This window comes from Sphaerodactylus townsendi, linkage group LG03 (assembly GCF_021028975.2).
Source record: "Sphaerodactylus townsendi isolate TG3544 linkage group LG03, MPM_Stown_v2.3, whole genome shotgun sequence".
Classification (NCBI taxonomy): Eukaryota; Metazoa; Chordata; class Lepidosauria; order Squamata; family Sphaerodactylidae; genus Sphaerodactylus; species Sphaerodactylus townsendi.
In genome coordinates, this window is record NC_059427.1 from 140,558,978 (window position 1) to 140,586,429 (window position 27,452).

The 27,452-nt window shown below is 43.2% G+C and overlaps 1 protein-coding gene across 1 annotated transcript; it reads left to right on the top strand.

The window, feature by feature from the left end:
- The first annotated feature begins 5,896 nt into the window (after nucleotides 1-5,896).
- On the top strand, nucleotides 5,897-27,372 carry SLC39A5 (solute carrier family 39 member 5). Its single transcript, XM_048492103.1, has 11 exons — nucleotides 5,897-6,130; nucleotides 13,341-13,769; nucleotides 14,529-14,748; nucleotides 17,281-17,458; nucleotides 19,332-19,501; nucleotides 20,026-20,178; nucleotides 23,090-23,168; nucleotides 23,301-23,552; nucleotides 24,840-24,920; nucleotides 25,633-25,823; nucleotides 26,645-27,372. Exons 2-11 carry the CDS (start codon nucleotides 13,351-13,353, stop codon nucleotides 26,795-26,797), a joined length of 1,896 nt encoding a protein of 631 aa, XP_048348060.1. The 5' UTR covers nucleotides 5,897-6,130; nucleotides 13,341-13,350; the 3' UTR covers nucleotides 26,798-27,372.
- Nucleotides 27,373-27,452: the final 80 nt, after the last annotated feature.

Consider the following 27,452-nt stretch of genomic DNA (forward strand, 5'->3'; position numbering starts at 1 on the left):
CTAAAACATGTTTTTAAAACAGCCCAACAGGGAGAATTATCCCGTTGTCTACCTTCGCTAACCAGCCACATAGGAAACAACAGGATTTTATGATTTTTGGACCTAATGGAATTTCTAACAGAAAAGCAGACCCAATTAGTAACCCCCTCTCGGCACACACAAATAATTAGTAACCCACTCTCGGGAACTGGTGAGAACCTGCTGGATCCCACCTCTGCTTCCAGGTAGTATTGAAGGTGTGAATTTACATTGCACTCTTAAACAGAGTTGCACCTTTCAGTTGACTACAATTGACTTAGAAGCGTGTAACTCTGCTTAGGACAAAACAGTTAGTTTCCTAATTTAGCTTCTACCTGCTGTGGCAGGAAATGCTTTGATATATTAATGGCCAGTTGGAAGGAGCGAAAAAGCCCCTTTGAAGTATAGAAGAGCATCACAAAACCAGTGGGCCCAAGAAGATTCTAGAAACTAAGAAATGCAAATTTGCCAGCAGGTGGAGTAATGGAGTCTGATATGAAATTTTAAAAGTAGAATTGTTTTGCTTATCAGAGGAGAGAGAGGCAAAGGAAGGAAAGACAATGCCATGAAGCTGCCAGAGGAAACGCGGATGCTATATAATATTCAGTTTATACCCCTGCAATAATTGCAAACTAAATTCTGCTAGCTTTAATTATGCCTACTTATGCATTTGAATTGGTGGTGGGGAGGGGGCAACATAATGTACTGTATTTGTTTTCTCTTTTTATTTTTCTCTTTCCTCAGAATGCTTTAAATAGCTCTTAGCTCAATATTTTGTGTTTTTTTTTTGCAATCAATTGTGTTCATTAATAAAAGCTATTTTTTAAAAAATAAAGTTATTCTATTCACTTGGTTTTGTGATCTGCCCTACATGTGCATGACTTGATACACAATAACAAGAGAGGGACTCCTTTACCTGAATATTTACTGGCCTGCCTCCAAAAAATTAGCCCAACACAATAAACTGGGGAAGATGGCCAAGGAAATTCCTATAAAAATTATTTGAAGAAGACTTTTTAAAAATCCCAAAAGTGACAGCTAAATTTCTATTAGTAATAGATTCATTTTTCTACCAAATTCTTCTGGTGTCAGTGATTAAGTCTGAGTGAACAATTTATTGCATTTGTCCATTGCCTGTAATAATATAAAAGAATAAATCACAAGTACAAAATACAGATAAAATGCAAAACAAGATTAGGTCTAGTCAGTGGTAAGAATTCCAGTGATTAAATGTGTGTGTGGCGGGAGTATGGTTTAATTTGGTTTTATTACTTAGGTCTGATAAATTTAATCTTGGAGCCTCAAAATATTCCTCAGACTAAATAGTAAAGGCTGTTTTATCACATATAATAGAAAATGTGTGAGCTTTTGTGCTATTCCTTGTTTTAATAGATTGGTGTGTTTGTAGGAGTGAAGAAAATTGGAACACAGTGGCACATCATGTGTTTTGTATCATTGGATGTTATTTGAAAAGGTAAGGGCAAAGAAGATGGGAGGCCACTATTCTGAGACAGCCACATAGTCCTTATGACACCCAGCTTTAGCCTCATGGTACAACTTTGACACTCAAGTTTAACCCCCAGGTGGTGTGGATGGGAATAAGATGGAAGCCTGTCAGCTACACTCTGTCTGCCTGCCTTGGGTATTTTAAAAGGTATAGGCAGGTTTTTCAGCTTGTAATCCAGCCACCATTCTTCAGTGGAGCAGAGACAGCTACATGTGCTTCTTCAATGATAAGAGCCAACATGGTGTAGTGGTTAAGAGCAGGTGGATTCTAATCTGAAGAACCAGGTTTGATTCCCCACTCCTCCAAGTGAGGGAATATTAACCATGAACAGTAGGCAGCGCTGGCATGTTTAGTCCATATCAAATTCATAAAAGTAAATAACAAGCTAGAAAGCTAGATTAGCTATCACTAATCTAATGAAGAGCAGAAGATACCAGTTTCTAACAAACTCAATGCAAGGTCACGTCTATAAAACAACTGCTGACATGCCTGTTCAACAAACATGCTCATTTTAAAGGGACAAAACAAGTCAAAGAATGAAAAACCAACTGGTCATTTAGGTTGCGTAGTGCCCAAAGTTGGTATCCGAAAAGCTCTCTCTGAGGTAAAACATGATTAATATCACAATCAGTATGTTTACAACTATATGGTCTAATATTTTTAATCAGTGTTTTTATCTTGCTTTCTCATCAGTTTTTGTTTCAGCTGTCACGATTACCCCAAATAATAACCTCAGGTCAAAAGTGGGGATATCAAGGCATGAGATTTCATCTAATACCTATGAGGAGAAGAGATATTACACTTTATATGTTAAAAAAAAACAAAACCTTTAAGGCAAGTTTTTACGTGACATGTTAGGATGATGTCTATAATATTGTAATTAGCATTTCCTGTCTGTAGACTTTTTTATAAGGATAAATGACCCTCATCTAAATGTGCATCTGTACTCATATATGTCAGTTCCATGTCACTGAAATAATGGAAAAATTCTATGGTGGAATGACAATTATTCATCCATTTAATACATTTCCCCTTCAAGACAATAAAAATGTCTGGGGTGCTGTGTGGTTTCCGGGGTGTGTGGCCGTGTTCTAGCAGCATTCTCTCCTGACGTTTCGCCTGCATCTGTGGCTGGCATTTTCAGAGGATCTGTGTCTCTGCCATCAATATTATGTCATCAATATAATGTCATCAATGTAATATAAATACACCACTATGTTGTCCACAAAAGGAATATTTAAGCCAAAAATCGCAATCTTTCAGTCATAGGTTGACCCTCAGGAACAGATAGTCAGATCAAAATTAAAATACATGGAACACTGAGGTCTTACCCAGAAAAGTTATTGTATGGTTGCCTCCTTATTTGCATTTGGGCTCTTGTACCTTTTACAGCAACACAAGAAGCTGCTGTATTTCAGTATAATAAAACAGGAGTCCAGTGGCACATTAAAGACTAACAAAGCTGTTACCGCTGTTTGCCAGGTAACAATAAGTGATTTCAGCTCAGCAACATAATGAAGTGCAGGAAGCCGACGTTCTTCAAAGCAAAAGGATTTTCTTTGCGAGCGATGGTCACAGCTCGGTCAGGAGAATCGCGCTCTTGCAACGCAGTGCAAGAACTTTTATTTCCAAACTTCAAAAGGGGCAAAGGGGCAGCGAAGTGGAAGGTGAGGGGGCAAGTCCCTCACCAAAACACCAATCAAAACAAACAAACAGAAGCAAGGTACAGTTACACTTCTGAATGGGATTACCAAATCCCGCTGTCAGCCGTCTTCCCGCGAGATCTCGCAATGGTGCTGAATGGAAAGCAGATAAGGCCCATTCATGAACTTCAGGTGGGCTGGCTGCCGCATCCAGTTGAGTCCTTTACCAGATGGTTGTTTCTTTTAGCAATGCACTGGGGCTCCCACCCCTCATCGCTGCAACAAAAAAAGGTTCAAACTGTCCAATGGTGGTCCCTGCACGTCTTCCAACTGCTGGGGACCTCTGGGTGCTGGCAACAGATTCAATCTGCAAGTCCAAAGAGGGTCTTTGTCTTTGTTAAGGAGTTGGCTGGGTGTTGGTCTCAGCTTCATTCCAGAGCCAACTTTCTTGTCCCTTAATATCAAACTTTTTCTGGCCATCAGACACAAATTTCAAAAATAACATTTCTAAACTTAAACATTAGGGAAACCTTAAGGGGATAAACACATATACTTATAGGCAAAACTTTCCTGAACATAACAAGAACAAAACCTTAAACTTAACTGGCGAACCTATTCAAACTAAAATCCTAAACAGTAAGAAAATAATAAATTCAACTCTAAAGGGGCTTTTATTACATCCTAGAATGGCATAAACAAGAGGGAAACCATATGGCACAAGCATACATAAGCGTTCTCTGTGAGCCTTATGGAGACTTCTGATCCACACAAGTCTCCGCGTCCAGGCATGGAGCCAGTGTAGCCAGGCAACCTGACACAGGAAAATATTTTGTTTATTTTCCTGTGGTGGTAACAAAGCCATAGTCCAAGATCTACTGGATTTATTTAAATAGTTTTAAAATTTTGTTTAGTTTCAGCTTGGAGTCCTTCTCTCGTATTCCCATCCCATCTTCTCTTGTTTTTGCATCAACGTCTGCAAGCATTTCCCTCAGCATGGGTGCAAACTGCCAGTTAACTGGTTGTCAGTGACTGACTCTTGATCATTTTGATAGCTTGATCATTTTGATAGCTTGGTACACAGCAAGGACATACATTGTCAAAAAAATCGGTAACTCTAAATCATTGCTTGGCTGGTCTCCCCATTACCAAAGCATTTTCCCCTTCTCTTGGAACAATGTGCTAGTCCTCGTCTTGCTGGTTCCCGCCCCCACTTCCCATTCGCATGTGATGCAGCCACTACTGACCTTTAATACTTCCTGCTTGGTGGGAAAAAGAGCTTGCTTAATTTCTGAGCTAACAGATAACTTGGTGAACCATTAACCTCTCCACAAAAAAGCAATATGGTTTGCAAAACTGCCTTGTCAAGGACAGAAAGTACTCCTGTCACTTGCTAAATGTAACTTGTTATATTTTCCCCCAAAGTGAAATATAATTCACACCCACACTCCCGCTGACACCATAGTCCTAGAGGCGTTTTTTAAAAGCCTTGTTAGATCAGGCCAAAGATCCCTCTAGTCCAGCACCCTGTTTCCAGCAATGGTTCACCAAATGTTTCCAGAAAGTCCACAAAAAAGGAGTCAAGAAGAACTTGTCGTAGTAGTAGTAGTAGTAGTAGTAGTAGTAGTAGTAGTAGTAGAAGAAGAAGAAGAAGAAGAAGAAGAAGGGGAAGAGGGAGGAGGGAGGAGGGAGGAGGAGTTTGGATTTATATCCTACCTTTCGCTCCTGCAAGGAGACTCAAGATCGCTTACAAGCTCCTTTCCCTTCCTATCCCCACAACAGACACCTTGTGAGGTAGCTGGGGCTGAGAGTTCCAAAGAACTGTGACTAGCCCAAGGTCACCCAGCAGGAATGTGGGAGTGCAGAAACACATCTGGATAAGCCTCTGTCACTATTTAGCCCCCATGGCTAATAGGAATAGATATGGATCTGAAGTTCTATACTTGGTACTCAATTTCCAGACATGTTAGGGGGGTTGATTCAGATTGAGACTACAGAAAATGGAGAGAAGGGGCTTCAGCTTCCCCTTTCCCATAATTTTCATGATCTAAAATGGTCCTGGAAGGCTGCTATTTACCAAGCTGGGGGAAGGTCACACATAACCAGCCCCAATCCTAAAAGAATTCTGTCAGAACCTTAAGTCCTTAATTCACTCTGTCTCTTCATGCGATGGCCCCTCAAAACTATGTTTCCTTCACTTTTAAAAAAAATCCTTTATTTGTAAAGACTTTTCCAGTGTGACAAAACAATTATAGTAAATGCTATTTTATACAACAATTGTTTTCCTGCAATAATCTCTCTCCACCAGGAGCTCTGGTTAATGATGTAATTGATCCTGGTCTGAAAAGAGTCTCAAAGCTGTGCACCCCTCCTGCAGAGAGAATTAAAGACAGGGTCACTGAAACTGCCTGATCAGATGTCGTTAATGTCTAATGTGATTTTAAAATTCCTTTTAGTCAGCCTTTACCCCAAAGTAATGAGAGATATTTGCATACACTTTTCTGATGAAACTGCTTTCCCCACTGCCCTCCAAAACTCAGTTATATAGGAACATGCTGTTTTCGCTCCACTCCAGACACGAATTTCTGGGAAAAGTTGAAAAATCCTGTCCCTGTTTCCCACCTGTTGCTTTATTTTGGGCAGAGGCCCAAGCAAGCCCCACCTACTCTAATGCAACACAATCCACCCACCACAGATCAAACAGCCCTATGAGAGCGAAACTGTTCCTATTAAAAGCCTGAACATCACAGTTCTTCCTTATAATCAGAGATGACTATTTGGACAGGGAGCTGTTGATTTTAGTTGCTGCCTCTGTGTGGCTGTGGCATACCAGGCTCCAGCAGCCAGGACTTTAAGAAAAGTGATAACATTGACCTAAAGCTGTGTCTCCCAGAAAATGGCAAAATTTGAAGACTGATGATACTTCCTCACATTTCTCTGGACAGGATTTCAGTAAGGGGAACAGGTATTTTTTAACGTTCTTGTTTCATTATTCGCTGTGGCTTTATTTGCATATATTCTTTTTCAGCTATTTTTCCAGGGATTTGTGAAACCGACAAATGAGGTAGTTCAGGGCTCAGATCTTGTCATGAATTCTTTGGTGGCCTTAAACAGGCTGATAGAGCTGTGGCGGGGCGGGGGGGAGAGACTGCAGGATTGATGTGGGGGTTACAGAGATAATCTTTGCGATGTGCCATGTGAATGATGTTAATCTTTCGCCATATTTCCTACGAACGTGTAATGTAATAAATTGGTAGCACTCCAGTGCCATTGGTTTACCTCAAGCTTTAAATCCCTGCCAGGGCAGCCTTCAGCTGTGAAATTGTGAACTTGAGTATCAGATCCTGGGACTCTTTGTTCCCCAAAATTCAGAGAAGAAGAAATTTGGGGAGCAGTCTAATTTGGGTTGCAGTCTACAACTGACACAATAACCATGGCAACTGAGAAAGGGGTTGACAGATGGCCTAACACCTCATAGTACTACAGTGACTGAGAGTGGGCTGTTTTGCTTTTGTTTTGTTTTTTGCTGCCTCCTGGCACAGTCAAGTCACAAAAGCATGCATAAACCTGATGTAATCAAGCAAGATTTGGGGACAAGCTCCCTGCTCTAATTTGCTTCAGAGAGGGACTGTGACTCAATGGTAGAATATTTCATTTTGTATGCGGGAGGTCTTGGGTTCAGTCGTTGACACCTCCAGTTAGAAGGATCAGTGGATAATGTGAAAGACCTCGGACTGAGACCCTTTTATCTTCTGCCTTTGATAAAACAAGGGTCTAACTCTGTATAAAGCAGCTTCGTGTGCTCATATGATTAACTCATTGCTCACAGATATTTGTTGTTGTATAGGAACAAGCATTTGGTTGGATATAGTTAGTGAGCTGTCCTTGCTAGAGAATCTATCTCCTTTCTGGAATGGGTCTGGAATGACTTTGGTGGTGGAAAGTGCCAACAAGAAGCAACCAACCTGTGGCAAATCCTTGGAGCTTTCAAGGCAAGAGACACTCAGAAGTGATTTGTCTGCTTTTGTGTAGCGATTTTGGACTTCCTTGGTGGTCTTCCATCCAAGTACTAACCAAGGTGCTTAGTTTCCAAGATACATCAGACTAGCCTGATCCACCCAGATCAGGGCTGGGGTAACTTTACACGGGTCAGAATTGGCTAGGGTTAATTTTAGTGTTGCCATTTCAAATCCAAGAGTGGCTACTGCCATCCCATTCCAGATATTTAAAGCCAGGCAAATAGGCAATTGAACAAATCAGGAAAACAGGGAAATGACTGAAAGTTTTTTTTTTAAGCTGAATGCTGCTGTTCAGGTCAGAATCCTTCACACTGAACTTCAGCCACCTATTCCAGTGGTGGCGAGCCTTCGGCACTCCAGATGTTGTGGACTACAATTCCCATCAGCCCCTGCCAGCCAATTGGCCATGCTGGCAGGGGCTGATGGGAATTGTAGTCCATAACATCTGGAGTGCCAAAGGTTCACCACCACGGACCAATTCCATAGGACTATGTGAAATAGCATAAGAACAAATAATAAAAGCCTGAAGAGTTTTAGACAAGTGTGGTCAGAATTAAGGCATACCATATTTGCAGCAAATATGCTTGCCAGATTTTTTTTTTTTTTGCTGTCAAGTTACAGCTCACTTAATGGCAACCCTTTGGGGTTTTTAAGGCAAGAGAAGTTCAGAGCTGGTTTGCCTTCTGTGTAGCAACAATGGGCTTCCTTGGTGGTCTCCCATCCAAATATTAACCAGGGTCTGGCCTAGCTTGGGCTCTCAAGGTCAGACAATCACACCTTATTAACATCCCCTTGGTTATATGCAAGACCTGATCAGGCACCCTCTGTGTTCCCTGATGAAGTCTGCCTTGAGTGCAGCACTAGGCCAAGAAGCTTTGCACCTGTGCAGTAGCTACTTGGTCACCGCAGTTTGTGGCTGCTTCTGTCCAGCTCAAGAACTAAACCATCTCATTTACTGGAAAAGAGACAACATCCCCTGGAGTCATGATCATTAAATAGACCAGCTTGTCTTGTAAAGAACAGAATTACTGTTTATCCCCCATTTGTATCTGTGCAATTGAGTGAATCTTTTAAACGCAAGATAAGTTGTTAGTTTCTATCCAGCTGATACATTTATTCCTGCTTTGTGATATCTGGCAAGGAGCTCTTCCAGAAAAGATATAAAGCATTAAGTCTTCATGGATCAGCTGATTTCACTGATTTAACCAAAAAAGCAAAGGTTTGACAGAATCTGAATTCTATCGATTTTTGCGCCCACCATTTTCTTTTCCATTCTTGCTGTGGTAAAGAAAATGGTGGGCACAACTTTACAAAAACGGAAGTCTCAATAACAAGCGTCCAAAGCAATATAAGTGCTATGTTTCCCAGTATAGATAATAATAGTTTCAAAGGAAGTGGTACTTAAATAAGGTTTTAAAACACTTCCAGAGAACAAGAAGGCAGGGAAAGGCAGGCACTAGGGCCCAGAGGAGCTTTCTACTAGAAAAAGGATCCAGGAAGAAGTGAATGGATTGTCAATTCTACTGTCCTTTTGTGTGGAAAGGAATATATATATAAAAGAAGAAAAATCAGACCCTGCTAACTACCAGCCAATTAGTCTCATTAGCAAACTTTAAGTAAGACATCTGTACTGGAAACTTCTTGATTGGTTGGACAGTGTAAACATCCTGACAGATGAGCAAGCAGGCTTTACAGCAGAACGTTCTACTATACACCTGTGTATAATCCTACATCACCTTGCAGAGAAATACTGCTCCATACACAGGTTTTGCAGACTATAAAGCCACATTTAACAGCATCTCCAGGATCGGGCTATGGGTATTGTGAACTGCCTAGAGCCCTTCAAGGATGAGGTGGTCTATGAGATCCAATAAATAAATAAATAACCTGAATGCTCTTTAATAGACTCAGGACTTCACATACTTATCTGTTTGTTGAATGAAAGGAACTTTCTAAAAGTAAGATACATCTCTCAGGGCCATTTCTCCAACAAGATCCCACTAGACAAAGGAGTCAGGCAAGGCGGCATTGTAGCTCCCCTACTTTCCAACTATTGTATTAACTCCTTGGTGCAACATTTAAGGAATCTAATCTTCCATTTACCAAAGAGATTCCTGCCTTATTACATGCAGGCGGCACAAGGCATCTTTTCTCACTCACAAGTGGGCCTCAGGAGAGACCACGTTGCCTTTGTCGCATGCTACAGAGAGGAAGAACTTATAATAAACTACCAAAAAAACAAAAGTAATTGTCTTTACAGAAAATAATCACACACAGAGATGGCACATTGAAGACATAATATTGAACAAACCAAAACTTTTAAATATCTAGGTCTGGTCTTCCCATCAACTGGTCATTGGACAGCCCAAGTGTGGGATGCTAAGGAATCTGCATATAAATCTTCCTCCATAGTGTCAAAATTCTACTTCACAAAAGGAGCTTCCTTTATCCCTGCAGCCCTAAAGTCTTCAAGGGAAAGGTTATATCTCGGTTTTTATATGGTTCCCAACTCTGCATTTACAAAGAAAAGTATTTGTTGGAAGCGGTTCAATCCAAGTTCCTGCAAATGATGTTCCACAATGCATCCTGAACGCCCTCCTCAGATTAGAAACTGGCTTGATCTCTGTGGAGATCCCTGTAGAGATACATGCAACCCACTACTGGTTAAAGCTTATATTTGAGCCAATGGACATAGCACTCCTAATTCTTGTCAACAACTATCACTCAACTTGGCAAAGCACAATTGGGAGGAAACTTCAGAGACATGGCCTCTGTGCTCAAGCCTTACCGCATCTGAAAGAAGCCTTATTGCATCATTTTGCAAAAAGCAAAAGAAGCGATAAAGCAACAGCTTTGGGATCACACCCTTCAATCAGACAGGGCCTAGATACACAATTACATACCTAGTCTGCAGTACACAAAATGTTTCCAACCCGCAGACTATCTCAGATACCTTGAGATTCCCAAATACCAAAGAATCTTTACATGTGCATGTTTCAATGTTCTACTTTCAAACCTCCTGGACGGCAGATGCTGCCAATTCCTTTCCTCCAAAAAGTTTTCCCGTGCAACACAGAGGAAGTACAAACTATAGAACATGTCCTCCTGCACTGCCTGCTATATAATGACCTCCAATCTCAGTATATCACTTCCATCCTGTCAGCCTTACCTGGAAGATCCAAAGGGTTTTGTTTCTTTTCTACTTGCAGACTCCTCCCAGTTGCTAAATTCTGTCTTCAGGCAAGTGGATCACATAAGCAGCTGATTGAGACGAACATCCCAATCTTTTATTTTTATTATTATCTTTTTAATGTTTGGAGCTGATTTTGTATCAAAATAAAAACTGACTGATATACAGAAAGGAAAAATGGCTTGGTCTTATTTAATTTTATAACTACCAAAGCACAAAATATTAAAGTGAAGAGTACTCAGTGAAGAGCAGTGAAGAATAAAGAGCAGCAGTGGCATAGCGGTTAAGAGCAGGTGTATCTAATCTGGAGAAACAGGCTTTGATTCCCCCTCTGCCACCTGAGCTGTGGAATTCAGATTAGCCTGTACACTCCAGCACACACCAGCTGGGTGACCTTGGGCTAGTCACAATTCTTCTGAGCTTTCTCAGCCCCACCTACCTCACAGGGTGTTTGTTGTGAGGGGGGAAGGGAAAGGAGTTTGTAACCCCCTTTGAGTCTCCTTACAGGAGAGAAAGGGAGTATATAAATCCAACTCTTCTTCTCCTTCTTCTCCTCCTCCTCTTCCTCTCTCTCTGTATGTATATAGCAAGCATGTATGTATATGATATAGTAATCAATATGTACATGATATAGTAATAAACATTCCCAAAGTGAATGCAGAAGGCTTTGCAAAGTTACCATCTTTTCATCCAGTGTCTGGTTTTAACAGTACTCTGCGTTTCAGACAATAGGACAGAACAAGCCATGTGTGAGCAGAAAGAAAAATGTACTTCACACAGCACTTCTTTGCAAGCAATTAGTGCAAGGGCTGCCACTACTGCACATAAAGACTTGTGTGAAATTTTAACGAATGGCAGTGTGCATATGGAGCAATGGAATGTACAATTCACATGATTTTGTTTAATTCACTTTTGAATTTGTATCAGAAGAAATATCTGGTGCTAGGTCTTACACACAGACAAGACTGTAGGAACACAAACGCTTTCACATACTGCAAGCGGGCCGCAAGGAGTAATATTAGGTCTTCCTCTTGTATGAGGATGATTGTGCATATGGGAAATATTTTGTGGGCTCCAGTTCATTGGCAGTGCGATAGTGCTTCCGTGTGTCTCAAACCAGAAGGCCTTCCACTTGGTCTATAGCAAAGGCACTAGTTAACTGTAAAGATATCGCTGTGGCTGTTGTTTTGATCTTGAGAGAAAACCACTGTCTCTTTGAACAGATCTCTTTACCTTATCCAGAAGGTCTGCATCCAGGGTTGCAACTATGGCTTGGGAAATTCCTGCAGGTTTCTTTTTTAAAAATTTACTTATTTATAGTCTGCATTTTTCACTGAGAACCAAGGCAGATTACATAATGTAAGTCAGTACAGTCAGTAGAACAAGGAGATATGTAATAAACAATGTAACAGGGTGAGCACTGCAGACATCTGAAACAAGTCAAGAGGATTAAACATGACATGTTTGTAAGCAAGCCTTTATTGGCATAGACACATGACATGTTAAACAATGCAAGAAATGGCATTATGGAGCATATGTAGAAATATAATGCTGTGAGAGCAACATAAAAACATACAGCAACAGATAATTCGTATTTGTACTATATTCCACAGTCTTAATGGGGAGGGGGGCATGGGAACAAGGTGATATGGCAACGCACTACATCAGAGACGCAAGTATCAGAAGTATTGGGCAAATCTCCATGGTAAATTAGAAGAGGTTTGCCCGAATCCTAAAGGATTGACTTATTGACAACTGCCGTTACTTCTAGCATTCACCAGAAGTGTTGTTGCTAGGGTTGCTAACCCTGGCTTGGAAAATTTCTGGAGATTTGAGGGTGGATATTGGGGAGGGTGTGATTTGGGTATGGTAGGTGCCACAGCAGGGTATAATGCCGTAGAGTACACCCTCCAAAACAGCCATTTTCTCCAGGGAAACTGATCACTGCAGCCTGAAGATCTGTTGTTCCCTTCCATTTTATCTACACAATAATCCTGTGAGGTAGTTTAGGCCGAATGTATGACTGACCCAAGGTTAACAGAAGCTTCCACATCAGAGTGAGGATTTGAACCTGGGTCTCCCAGATCTTAATCTAGCACTTGAACCACTATTCCACATTGATGGGATATTGCCTGAGGAGGGAAAGAAGTTCAGTGGGGTTGTGATATCACGCTAGGACAGGGGTCTGCAACCTGCGGCTTTCCAGATGTTCATGGACTACAAATCCCATCAATTGGCCATGCTGGCAGGGGGTGATGGGATTTGTAGTCCATGAACATCTGGAAAGCCGCAGGTTGCAGACTCCTGCGCTAGGACTTCAGGAGCAGCAGTGGCATAGGAGGTTAAGAGCTCGTTTATCTAATCTGGAGGAACTGGGTTTGATTCCCCGCTCTGCCGCTTGAGCTGTGGAGGCTTATCTGGGGAATTCAGATTAGCCTGTACACTCCCACACACGCCAGCTGGGTGACCTTGGGCTAGTCACAGCTTTTTGGAGCTCTCTCAGACCCACCTACCTCACAGGGTGTTTGTTGTGAGGGGGGAAGGGCAAGGAGATTGTAAGCCCCTTTGAGTCTCCTGCAGGAGAGAAAGGGGGGATATAAATCCAAACTCTTCTTCTACTCTTCTTCTCTTAGACCAGGGGTCTGCAACCTGTGGCTCTCCAGATGTTCATGGACTACAAATTCCATCAGCCCCTGCTGGCACTGAACATTGCTGAACATCTGGAGAGCCGCAGGTTGCAGACTCCTGTCTTAGACTCTGTGATATACCATGAAGTCCACCTCCAAATATGTCATTTCCTCTAGGGCACTGATCTCTGTAGTTTGGGCATCAGTTGTAATTCCAGGAGAAGTCCAGGCTACATCCTGAGGTCACTTGCCCTACCTGCCTTACTTTGAGAACCGCAAAACCACTGTTAAGGCTGTGCTTATTCATCAGAGCTCAGTTCTGTGTTCTTTCCATTGCAGGCCCCTGTTAATGGACCAGAAAGCACTGAGGGTCCTTCTAGCGGGCGCATGGGCGGCCCTGCTGTCCCTGCAGGGTGTATGTAGTTTTGCACCAGATGATCCTCCCAACTTTCTCACTGATGGAGTGATGCAGGGCCTGCCCGAAGATGCCGCTCAGGAGCAGGGTTACTACCTGCAGCAGCTTTTTGGGCAGTATGGGGAGAACGGCACCCTGTCCTTTGAGGGCCTGACACGCCTGCTGCTTAGCCTGGGACTAGGGAAAGTTCAGGTGGTTGAAATTGAGCACGAGGCACTGGGCCACGGCCACGTCTCCCATCTGGACATCTTGGAGGTTCAAGAAAACAAGCACTTGCACTTCCACTCAGCACTGGAGCACCTCCATACGACTGAACATAGAAGCAAGGTTCAAGCAGAGGGTGTTACCACAAGGTAATCCTTCTGCTTTCAGAAATACGCATGAGGAAAAAGCTACTCTTGCCAACTGTAAACCAATCCACAGTGATTGTCAATCATGCTTGCTTGCGTTGAGAAAGCAGACTGGATTTCAAGCTTGCTCTTGCTCCTGCTGCAGATGCTGATTTTGATTTGTAGCTAACCTCTTGCACGGCTGGTCTTGCATATCTAATTTGCTTGTAGTCAAATTAAAATCTCACCTTAAGGTACTGCTCTGATTCAATAACTCACATTCTGCATTCACCAAGGAGGGCTTGCGATGCACCTCATTTTGTTCTAGATCAGGGGTAGGGAACCTGCGGCTCTCCAGATGTTCAAGAACTACAATCCCCATCAGCCTCTGTCAGCATGGCCAATTGGCCATGCTGGTAGGGGCTGATGGGAATTGTAGTTCCTGAACATCTGGAGAGCCGCAGGTTCCCTACCCCTGTTCTAGATGACTTGGCTACTGCAAGAAAAAAAAAGTTTAATAAGCACTTAAGCAGGCTTAACTAAATATTAAAAGATTTTATTGCTGTCAATTAAATGTCTCATAATAAAAGCAAATCTGGAGAAGCTAGATAAGAAATAAAGTGGAAAATAGTTTACCTTGAAACCCATTGTCTCCAATCTGACCAGGGGATGGAAGATTAAGATATTTACAAGCTAGCCATTTAAACAGTTTGAACAGTGACAGAAATGTAAAACTGAATCATCTTATATTCTTTGGGAATTATTATTTTGCTTTTCCTTCAGGAATGGACTCTCTCAGATCGACTACGTTACTCCAACAGCACCAGTACCTCCTGCACTCCCAAGTATCGACCATGTCACCATATCGAGCTCCTGGCAAACAACAGAGCATGCTGGGAAGGGCGAAGCCCCTTTCAACTCTCCCCATGGACATCCTGGCCTAAATCTTTTGGAGAGGGTCATTGCCCTGGATCACTCTGTCTACAACCACCTGCATGAGGATGTAAGTGAAAGACAAGCTGGGAGACATAACCAGATTCTATCTATTACATTTTAATCCCGCCATACCATCGCTCCGGTTCTATACCAACTCCATTGGCTGCCGATCGAGTACTGGATCATATTCAAAGCGTTGGTGTTAACCTTTAAGGCTGTGAGCAGTCTTGGATCTGCATGCCTGTGGGACTGCTTCTCCCTGTATTGCTCCATTAGATCCCTCCGTTCATCGGAGGGAAACCTACTGGAGATTCCTGGCCCAAAGGATGTCCGGCTGGCTTCTACAAGGGCCAGGGCCTTTTTGGTCCTGGCCCCTACTTGGTGGAATAAGCTCCCCAACGAGATCAGGGGCCTGTGAGACCTGAATGAGTTCTGCAGGGCCTGCAAGACGGAGCTTTTCCGCCAGGCGTTCCCATCTAGCCAGCCAGCCTGACTGTTATCATCACTGGCTTTCCCATGGGTGCAGCAGGGAGGGAGTTTTTGTTTTTCACCATCTGTGGTTGGATTTGCTGTTTAAGTTTGGTGTTACTGTGTTGATTTATTATTGTATGGAAAATAAATACTTATGTAAGTAAATGATTCACCCAGGACAAACCTGTGAGGTAGGTTAGGCTAAAAAAGGAGACCGTTACAAGGTCTCCCACAAAGTTTCATGACTGAGTGAATATTTGAACTGGGGTCCTCCAGGTACAGATGCCAACTCCAGCTTGGGAAATTCCTAGATATTTGGGGGCAGAGCCAAGGCAGGATGATGTTTGTGGAGGGATGGGGGCTCAGTGGGAAAATGATTCCATAAAGGCTGCCCTCTGAAGCTGCAATTTCTTCCAGAGGAACTAATTTCTGTAATCTGGAGATCTGTCGTAATTCCAGAAGAAGCCCAGGCCCCACCTGGTAGATGTCCACTAAGGTTGCTTACTCTGGATTTGGAAGTCCCAGAGATGAGGGGGCAAAAGCCTGAGGAGAGGGGAGTGGGGGGGGGGGAGAGGGAGCTCAGCAGAGATGTGATGCAGTGGGGTTCATCCTCCAAAGCCACCTTTTTCTCAGAGGAAATAGATCTCTGTAGCCTGGAGATCAGTTGTAATTGTAGGAGAACTCCAGTCCCCACCTGGAGACTGGCAACACTATTCCCAGGTCCTAGCCTGTCATTCAAACCACTGCACTGACTCACCAGTTCTTGTGTTTACTGCAAACAGAATATGGGAGGCAGTGGAGTAGCATCAAGGGGAAAGGGTGGGGTGTGATGCACCAGGCGCATGCAGGGGCGTGGAGGGGGAACGGGAAAGGCGCAGGACGCAGGCATGTCCTGGGCACAGTTCCCCCTTGCTCTGCCCCGATGGGAGTTGTATTGGCTCTGGGTACTTACCTTTAAGTCCCTAAACGGTCTGGGGCCACTGTACCAACAGGACTGCCTCTCCTAGGACATTCCCTAAGGGCATTGCAATCTGTAAGCAACAATCTGCTGGTGATCCCTGGTCTGAAATATGTCTGGCTAGTCTCAACCAGGGCCAAGTCTTTCTCTGTCTTGGTCCCAACCTGGTGGAGCACTCTGTTCATGAGACCAGGGCCCTGGGGGACCGGATGCAATTCTGCAGGGCCTGTAAGATGGCGATGTTCCACCATGCATGTGGTTGAGGTAGCAACAGTGTTTTCCCTCTGTGGCCTCTCTCCTCTCTTTTGCTATAATTCTTCCCACTCTCTGACCCGTTTCAGTTTTTCTGATTTCCAGTTTTGAATTTTGCTTTGTGTTTGCTGTATTTTGTTTATATGGAAATATTTATGTGAGATTTTAGTCACCATTTGAATTTGATAATTAATTTTAACCCTGATTTTATTGTGTGTATTAATGTGTTGGAAACTACCCTGAGCCCATGACAGCAGCATAGAAATGAAAGAAATAATAATAAAAGTATGTGACAGTCAATCAGCAAAAGCCAGTGTGTGCACCTGCCTCTGTATGTGCGTGTGTGCACCAGTGGCGTAGCACCAACAGGGCAGGGGGTGGAGCAGCATTCCAGGGCAGGCGCCGCCACAGCAGGGGCGCAGGGTGCGCACACACGCCCCGGGCACAGTTTCCCCTCGTTCCGCCTCTGGTATGCACACATAGAGACAGGACTTTCTGCCACGTGTAGTGTTGGCTCAGGGAAGGGCTTTTCCATGGGCCAAGTAATGTTCTAGAACAGTGGTTCTCGACCTTCGTGATGCCATGACCCTTTAATACAGTTCCTCATGTTGTGGTGACCCCCCAACCCTAACATTTATCCATTTTACAGATGGAGAACACTGATGCAGAGAGTCTTAGGTGATCCCTGTGAAAGGGTCATTCGACCCCCAAAGGGGTCGTGACCCACAGGTTGAGAACCTCTGTTCTAGAAGTATGCCTTGCCATTCATGCAGCAGAATTTGAGCTGGGTTTTTCCCCCCCTTCTCTTTGAACAGACTTTGAGCATCAGTGAAATATTGACTGGAATTCCAGACATTGCTCCATCACATTTGCTTATGCCTTTCTGTTTTGTTTCTGTCTTGTTTTCATTGTCCACAGTGCCTTAATGTATCACAGTTGCTGGTGAATTTTGGCTTGAATCCCATCTCCAAGATCACTCCAGAGCAGTTCACTCTGCTGTGTCCAGCTTTGCTCTACCAGATTGATAGCCGGGTTTGCATCCAACACTATGATGAGGTGGCGTCTTCTGGCTTGATGGGAAACTCTCTCTGGCCTGGTAACTTATGCTGCCTTCCCCAAAATGTGGCATGCAAAATGTTTCTGTTCCAATCCCTATATGTCAGCTTGGTATTCTTTGTAGGACTATCTTGGTTGCACTTGTCTGTGGGATGAGACCTTGAGTATCTGGAATTGACTTTGGCATCAAAAGACTGGATTTAAATTTTTTTTAAAAAAAATAGCAATTTTCAACCATATTAATCTGAAAAAAATGTGGATAATTTTGGTTGAAAGCTCAAAAATCAGAGTTTAAGGAGCCTGGAAAAGGTACCTGAAGTTTAAATAAGAATGTTTTGTTTTCCTAAATGTTTATTTATCCTTTCCATATTGATGGCTATCCGCTATTTCTCATACTTCCAGATGGTACTTGCCTTTTCGTTTCCACGTTCCTTCCTCTATTTACTGCTGTCTACAGTATTATGAGTTCTTTGGAGAGGCACATCGGGGAAGTTGATTAAATTAAATATTTACTTGGGTTATATAAAGTATTCCTGTTAGCTTTTCTTGGCAAGGGAACTGGGCTGTGTTGAGGAAAAAGAATGCATTTTGTTTATTGTAAAATGTATACCTTGGAACAAGAACCCACAGTTGCTATGGCAACCAAGACTTCATAAACCCACTTCTGTCAATTAAGTCTCCTTGAAATTTGAAGTCATCCAGAACTATAAGCTTAGGAGATTTCAAGAAAATGTTTTACCAGTTAAAAATCTATTAACTAATAGGATAGTCAGTACCTATAATTTCTATTCTGCCACCAACAAGGGCATGGGCAGCCTTCTTTGACAAGTGAACCTGCCATGTTGACAGATGAGAGTTCAAAAATATTTGTGCTGTTTTTTAAAACACCAGAAACTTCTATGACCCGGTATAAGTTGGATAAAAATAACTATTTTAAGGTCAACAACTTGCAATGAACATTTCAAAATGAATCTGAACTTGCCTAAGATATTTCTTCTTCCCCTCTCTTGTAATCACCATGCCGTGTTCGCAGTCACAGAAACAATAGGTGATTTTTGTTTTTAGGATTGCTTAAGCAATGATGATGGTGATTTTTAAAAATCCACATGAAGTCAGGGGAAATCTTCAGTGGGCAAAGCTGGATAGGTCATGTGGGCAGAATTTGGAATATTATCAGGGCGGGGGGAGGTGAAGGGAAGACTTGCCATTGATTCTAAGCCACAAATTCTTAAACTAAACTTCAGTTATTTAAATGGAATCTATCATGCCACAGTTTTTTAACACTAGGCCCAGCCTAGTGTACCCATTGACTTCACACTAGCTACAGTCCAATATATGTGCCATGTTGTACAACATGAGCAATTACAGTTGGCTATAACCACGAGCCATGTTGTACTTCTAAAGAAGTTTCTTCTTTGACACACAGTTCCAGAACCTGATTTCTAGGATCCTTCCTGGGTCTGACCATAGCATGCCACTTCTTCCCTACTCACCTCAATTTACCTTGGCAGCTGTTATGCCTCATTCCTGAATTTCACCCTTCTCCTCCTCCAACACTCACACACGCTCTTTGTTTATGCTTGCAGGCAATAAAGATTCACTACTTTCAATCTCTCTTTCAGTATTCCCGATGCCTTTATGATCCTTGCTTTGGGATACCCCAATGTTCAGATATCGGTTGCTAATAAGTTTTTGCAACATGGTTCGTGCTCTTGCAGCTTTAGGGGAAGGAAACAGCTCCTCACAGTCTCTAGAGAAAGGAAGTTCTGTTACCTTTGATCCATATTGATAGTGTGCAGGGAGAGGGGCTGCGTACACACACTGGTTCCAAAATTTAGCCATGCCAATTGTCGCTTTTAGCACTTCTGTCTGTCCCTGTTCCCCAGTTTGTTCATCCTGTCCGTTTCCCACAGGCCTAGGCTGGGGATTCGCAGCCATCACCTTGACCAGCTTGCCTTCAGCACTAGCTATCGTCCTCGTCCCTCTTCTCAGTGGTGAAGTCTTTCGATTCCTTCTCAGTTTTCTTGTGGCGCTGGCTGTGGGGACACTGTGTGGAGACGCTCTGTTGCATCTCTGGCCACACGTAGGTACTATTTCCCTCGCATGCCAGCATATGATTTTGGATTAGAAAGTGAAGGGGAGGTATTTGTAATGAGCATTTGACCAGTGCATGGCTACCTCAACACGGTGAAGATTCCCTGTTGTCCACTCATTGTCATTGTGACTGCAGAGGCAATGGGGATAGTCTCCATGTTTTCGCTGATATTCCCTTGTACCTGATAATCCCCTACAAACACCCCTAGAGGGCTTTCAGCTGGCTGTTTAAAACCACTGGAAGCGATATACTGATTATTTAAAAAATGTAATTGCTGCCATATTTGTGGGCTTCCTGGAAGTATCTGGAGGGAGTAAATCTTTGAATATCAGGCTAGGTGGCAATACCAGGGGAATGCCTTGACCTTCAGGGGCACTGGTTGACGGCCCAACTTGGTAGATCACTGGTCTCATCTAGGAGGATTGTTCTTAAGTCTAGTTAACTACTGTGGGAGACAGTATGTTCTTCTTTATCCAAAGACCACCTTTCTCTGCTGAACTGTTTTCATCCAGGCACAAGTAACATCCCATGGTCTGCTGCCTTTGAACCAAGAGCCTTTAGCAGATGATGCAGTACTGAAGGGTCTGTGTGTGCTGGCAGGCATTTACCTCCTGTTCCTCATTGAGAATCTCATGGGAACACTGAAGAAAATTCACAGAACGCAGGTGAGAGATGTAGGGGTCTGGGAAGTTCAGGCGCTGGCTGGGATACTAGCAGGGATTTCAGCACAATGCTTTTAAAATAGAGGTTGCTCTTCCCATCAGTACCTCTGTGAGTTGAACTGGAAATCTCATATTTGCTTGGGTTTGTGGGAGGATGCTCAGCTGCCATATGATGGCATGTGGATTTTTGTGTGTCTGAACGAAAAGGGAGGAAAGTGGGGAGAGAAGATTATGGTCGCCACATCTCAAAAAGGATATCGAAGAGATAGAAAAAGTGCAGAGAAGGTCAACGAGGATGATTGAAGGATTGGAGCACCTTCCTTATGAGGAGAGGCTGCAGCGTTTGGGACTCTTTAGTTTGGAGAGGAGACGTCTGAGGGGGGATATGATTGAAGTCTATAAAATTATGCATGGGGTAGATAATGTTGACAGAGAGAAATTTTTCTCTCTTTCTCACAATACTAGAACCAGGGGGCATTCATTGAAAATGCTGGGGGGAAGAATTAGGACTAATAAAAGGAAACACTTCTTCCCGCAACGTGTGATTGGTGTTTGGAATATGCTGCCACAGGAGGTGGTGATGGCCACTAACCTGGATAGCTTTAAAAAGGGCCTGGACAGATTTATGGAGGAGAAGTCGATCTATGGCTACCAATCTTGATCCTCCTTGATCTCAGATTGCAAATGCCTTAGCAGACCAAGTGCTCAAGAGCAGCAGCAGCAGCAGGAGGCCATTGCTTTCACATCCTGCATGTGAGCTCCCAAAGGCACCTGGTGGGCCACTGCGAGTAGCAGAATGCTGGACTAGATGGACTCTGGTCTGATCCAGCAGGCTAGTTCTTATGTTCTTATTATACTGCATCTAACAAAATTGGTTGTAGTCCATGAAAGCATGAGCTAGAATAAAACCTTCTTCTTGCAAAATCTCCACATAGATTGCTGGTGTCATGTGTGCTGAATTGCCATGGCTTATACTTAGACTGAAATCACCCTTGCTTTACCATTTGGAGCAGCAGTGGCGTAGGAGGTTAAGAGCTTGTGTATTTAATCTGGAGGAACCGCGTTTGATTCTCTGTTCTGCCGCCTGAGCTATGGAGACTAATCTGGGGAATTCAGATTAGCCTGTACACTTCCACACATGCCAGCTGGGTGACCTTGGGCTAGTCAAAGCTTCTCGTAGCTCTCTCAGCCCCATCTACCTCACTTGGTGTTTGTTGTGAGAGGGGAAGGACGAGGAGATTGTAAGCCCCTTTAAGTCTCCTACAGGGGAGAAAGGGGGGATATAAATCCAAACTCCTCCTCCTCCTCCTCCTCCTTCTCCTTCTCCTACAGTCTAATCATTCCCAAGTCCCTCAATCTTCCTTCACAGTGCTTGGTCTACAGTCTCCTGATCATCCTTGTTCTCTTGTGCATTCTGTCCATGTCCTTTTTGAAGTGAGGCCTCCAGAACTGTACACAGTGAGGCCTGACCAGTGCAGTGTACAGTGGGACTATGACATCTTTGCAATTGGATGATATGCCTCTGTTGATACATGCCAAGATTTTGTTGCTATGTCACACTGACTGCTCATGTTTAACTTACTGTCCACCCATAACTCAAGATCTTGTTCACATACACTGCTGCTCATAGTATATCCCCCATCCAGTATGCATGTTCCTCGATGAAATGCATCTTATTCACATCTGCCCACTTTTCCAGTGTATTCAGATCTCATTGACTTTTATCTGTATCTTCTGGTGTGTTTGCTGCTCCTCCCGATTTGGTGTCATCTGCAAATCTAATTAGTAGTCCTTCTACACCCACATCCAGATAATTTATAAGAATATTGAAAAGTACCAGGGCCTGAACCAAACCCTGTGGTACTCCACTGGACATCTCCATGCATTCAGATGAAATGCCATTGACAACTACTCTTTGAGTATGGTTTTCTAGCCAGTTCTCTATCCACCTAACTATCCTAGAGTCTAGTCCACAGTCTTCTAGTTTACTCATCAGGACATCATAGGGAACCCTGCCAAAGGTTTTGCTGAAATCCAGGAAAACAACATCGACAGCATTCCCTCAATCTAGTAAGCTTGTTCTTCAATTAAAGAAGGAAACAAGGTTGGTCTGGCAAGACCTGTGGGGACAAATCTGTGCTGACTTTCCCAGATTACGACATCGTCCTTCAGACTGAAATGCCCCTCTCCATATGTGTCAGTCTTTAAGACCAAAATAACACATAAAGCTCTAGAAAATTAAAATGCACTTGTAAGTCAGAAACCCAGTCAAAAATGCAATCACAAATTATTTTCTGTTTTCCATATATGTACATCTACTCAGTGGTGGGATTCAGCAGGTTCGCACCACTTCGGCAGAACCGGTTGTTAAAATGGTGCTTGCAAACAACCAGTTGTTAAATTATTTGAATCCCACCACCGGAACCGGTTGTTAAATTATTTGGATCCCACCACTGCATCTACTGCAGGAGAAGGGCTGAAAAGCATTTTAAATGGCACTGTAGAAAGTTTGTTCCAAAGAATGTCACATTTTCTGCACAGCATACCACTGCCACTAGAGGGAGACAGCCCACATCCCATGTGTGTGTCACCAATTGTGGCAATTAGCCAAAGGTCAAAGTACCACAAGCACCACATGGTCATTTGCTGGTAGAGTGATACACAGTTCCACAGCATCTACATATCTTAGCACTATGCATAGAGGCAAACTGAGCTTTGTTTCATGAAAGTGTTTGAGGACCAAGTGCCTACACTCAGGGCATAATTTTCAAAATACCCCACTGGACAAAAATCCTCTATATGTTGCAAGGAATTCTGAGGCCACACTCAGTGACATCTGGTGAATAACCACTTCTGTACCAGCACCATCGCTTCTCACCTAAGCTTCACAGTGCTTGTTTCCCTTCTTCTAAAGGGCCCCACTAGAAACCCGTCTGACCGATCTGCCAAGACAGAGGACAGTGGTCATGTGGGAGTCAGAGCCACACCTCAAGGTGAGCCATGGAGCCTGATTTACTACCTGCTGTAAATTCTTCTTAGTATCAAGCCTTCTTTTCTTTTCTTTTATCTTGTGGTTTGGGGCAGGCAAGGTCCACTAATCTTTCCCGACTTGGTTTGGGTTCTAGGTGCTGAATCTGAGAGCCTGACAGTGCCTGAAGGAGAAACAGGGACTCTCTTCAGCGAAGTCCAGGACTGTGCTGTCCAAATCCGCAACTCAGAAGAGTATGGGGCAAACTTGGAGAGGCAGGCAGCAGAACTACATCACCATGGCCATTCCCACAGCCCAGCTGGTAGCCTCAATGCCGGCATTGCAGACATAGCATGGATGGTTATTCTAGGAGATGGGATACACAATTTCACAGATGGGTTGGCCATTGGTAAGGAATTTGTAACAAAGGATTACTGAATTAGTTTTTTTTCTGGCATTGCAGGGAAGAAAACAATCCAAACTTTATAAGAGTAAAAATAGAAATATTTTTTGTCATATCATGCTCTAGATCAGGGGTAGGGAACCTGCGGCTTGAGAGCCGCATGCGGCTCTTCTGCCCTTGTACTGCGGCTCCACGAGCTGAGCTGCTGGCCCCATCCTTGCCCACCCTGCAGGCAGCAGGGCGGACGCATCCATGCGCTTCTCAGAATGAGCGGAGTAAAAGGTTAAAAAACCCCAATATATACAGTGTTATCTTCATTTTAAATGTCAAAAATTATTTGCAGCTCCAAGTGTTTTCTTTTCCCATGGAAAACGGGTCCAAATGGCTCTTTGAGTGTTAAAGGTTCCCTACCCCTGCTCTAGATGCTTTATAATAAACAGTTGTTAAAAAATCCAAACTCTGTAGGGAGGAGGCCCAAATTCTGGGCACAACTATCCCAAAAGGCCACTTTGAAGAGATTTGAAAGTAGTTTGTGAGACCACTTTGTGCGGTGTGCACACGCAGGTTTCTGTTGTCCTTGTTTCACTTGCTATCAAGCAGATTATATAGGTCAGGGGTCTGCAACCAGCGGCTCTCCAGATGTTCATGGACTATAAATCCCATCAGCCCCTGCCAGCATGACCAATTGGCCATGCTGGCAGGGGTTGATGGGATTTGTAGTCCATGAACATCTGGAGAGCCGCTGGTTGCAGACCCCTGATATAGGTTTTAGAAGCACTATAAATGCTGTAGTACCTGATTGACATTGCAGTAGGAGTGCAGAGCAGTAGGAGTGTGCCCACAACAATCAATTATCTCTCTTTCAAACTGTCTTTAGTCTCTGGAAAGCACTTTAGTCATGAAGTCTGCTGGAAACCTTGGAGAAAGATTTAGAGATCATTAGCTTTTGTGAGGTCACACTTTCCATGCTTGGGTTGGTTCTTACTGATTTACCTGTACCAACTGCCTTTGACTTATTTAGTGTGATTACAGCAACTGTTTTTTTCCCCTTGGATTTAGAATATTTTGAAAAGGACGAGGGCACAGTGGTGGGGTTCATAGAGGAATTTGGTTATATCCCATGAACTAGAAAGGAAGTTGCACAAGGCACTCTCTGTCACTCATTTTCAGGAAGGCCTGCCCAGATCCCCTTTCACATAATCTTCAAACAAGATTCATTTCCATAAACCAGACTTCCAAAAATTGAAGACAAGCAGCATCAGGCTTACAGTAATCTGGAATTCTTTCTTCTAGGGGCTGCCTTCTCTGATGGAATCTCTAGTGGTTTAAGTACCACAGTGGCTGTATTTTGCCATGAATTGCCACATGAACTGGGTAAGTGAGAGACATTGAAAAATAAATCAGAATTCAGTGCAACATCCATTGTAGCATGTGCATACACAGTTAGCAAACCTCCTCAAATCCAATTTCTGCTCCTGCCAGCAGGGCAAAACCTCCAGAATTTCTTCAAATCTTCATATTTAATTTTTGTAAAAAAAATATTTAGGCTGTATGTTTATTTCTGTAGCTACTTCTTGTGAGTCACTTTGAGTACAAATCTGCTGAGCAAACAAATAAGGCAATAATAATATTAACCCGCCAAAATAGGCCTCCTTCATTTACTTGTACCATTATCAACATGGCTATTGCTAGATCCCAGTAAGACCCATGCAGACGGAAACCTTTGCATATGCCCAAATGGACAAGGGAACAACTTCATAGACAGCAGCATCTTGGTCATGCTGTGACAGGTCCATGTTAAGAGGATCAGAGACATAAAAACAAGTTCTCATCCCACTTTCTTCACTCCTTACTTAATTTAATATACTTCTATCATGCCCCCCAGTCATTTTTTTTCTGATCTGAAAAGCCCCAAAATCTTCAGCCTCATCTAAAAGGTACTCCAAAACTTTAATCATCTTGGGTACCCTCTTCTGTGCTTTTTCATGGTTTCTATTACTTGGTTTTGAAAGGATAATAGTTTTGTCCATCCTAGTTTTGAAAAATGTGGCTCTTGGCAACTTTTCAAAATTCTTTTCCTTTGCAGGAGATTGTGCTGTCTTGCTTCAGGCAGGCATTCCTCTCCGGCGAGTGCTGCTTTTCAACCTGCTCTCTGCTTTTCTGGCCTACTGTGGTACGGTAGTGGGGACAATTGTCAGCAAAAGTACTTCAGAAGTCACCTCATGGATCTTTGCTATCACAGCTGGCATTTTCCTGTATGTGGCCCTGGTGGACATGGTAAGGACTACTGCCTCTTTCCAGACTTCCCTAGTAGATATGGCATGAGGTCCTAGTCTTTGAGGTCATAAAAAGTTCCAAATAAGCCTTATAGCTTTGCTATTTTTCTACATGGATTTGAAGCACTACTGCAAAGCAAAATGGGGAATTTTGGAAGGGAACGGGGGTGAAGCTGTCCTTACCTATACCTTTGACTCCTTTACTGCTTACCTCAGCAGCATATCTTCCAGTTGTGCTACAGATAGCAGTATGTCCAAGATGAAACACTACAACTGGGGAAAGGAGATTGTTTCAGGGACCCAAAATAATGAGGTGTGAGGAAAGGTCTATTCCCATGAGCCACTCTCCCACAAGGGTACATCTAGCTGTCCCTTTAATATAAGCTTGAACTGGAGCAAATATCAGTTGGTATGTCCATACCATGAAAGCTTTAACTGCCAATTTCTACTCATTAAACATCTGTTAAAGAGGCGGGATATTCTTCTCCTGCCCAGTTGTCAATCTTATTTCGCACCTCAAACCACTCCCTTTACACCAGTGTATCATGACTTGCTTTCTAAAATAGGACTGTAAGCCCTTGTGTACTATCAGAGGTTAAACTGCTTGTGTGCTTCTTAGCTATTTAACATTGGATTGTTGTCCATGTGCATGGAAAGCAAACTATGTTAAGACCTCTGCTCCTAGATTGCTCAAGAACTCAGGTAGCCAAGGGTTGTGATATAACTGTACAATCTGCTTATTATCATGCTTTCAAGGACAACCTGCAGACTGTTTTATTGTGACTCCTGGGAAGGTAACAGACTGTTTATATTTCTCTTTAGCTGCCTGAGATGCTGCAGAGACGCTCTACCAGGTGTAAAATAGGCTCCTTCACACACTTTGTCCTCCAGAACTTGGGCTTCCTTCTGGGTGGAGCCCTCATGCTTTGCATTGCCATCTTCGAGGGCCAAATCAGTTTCCACGTCGACTGGTAGCACTTTCTCAGCATGCAACCATAAGGAAGAACATCGTGGACCAGTTATGACCATCCCCTTCCCTTAGCATTCTGAGCGGTGTTGGAATTGACTGTATTCTCACAAGAGAATGCCCATCTGAGGAAAAACTTTAAGAGGAAGATCGGTAGCACCAATAGTACACCATTCTATCTACTTGCCTTCATGTTCCTGCATTGGTGTCCTATCCAGTACCTTTCCCACAAAAGGAAAGAATTTGCTACCATCCATAAATGAATATGACAAAACAGCAACAAACTGAGGCATAAATTGTGTGCCTTTCACAGTGCAATGCGAGGGGGGGGGAAGATGGGGATGTTAAGAGCAGGTATCTTATGGAACAGCTCAATTTGGATATAAATTGTAGACTCCCATTGCACTTTAACCGAAAGGCTTTCAACATAAGCTACCTTGACATTGGGGGTGGGGGGAGAGAATGTGAACAATGTTCCTACAGCATGGCTGTGTTTACAAGCTATCCATATCATGAATGCAGCTTTGAAATTCATTCACATTCAACTAAGTGTACTAATAAAGAGGAATGAGGTTTTAAAACAGTTCCAAGTGGACATTCATTCCAGGTATAACGGCAGCTAAAACAGCTCCCGACCCGCGCAGCATACCTGCTCCCCTGATA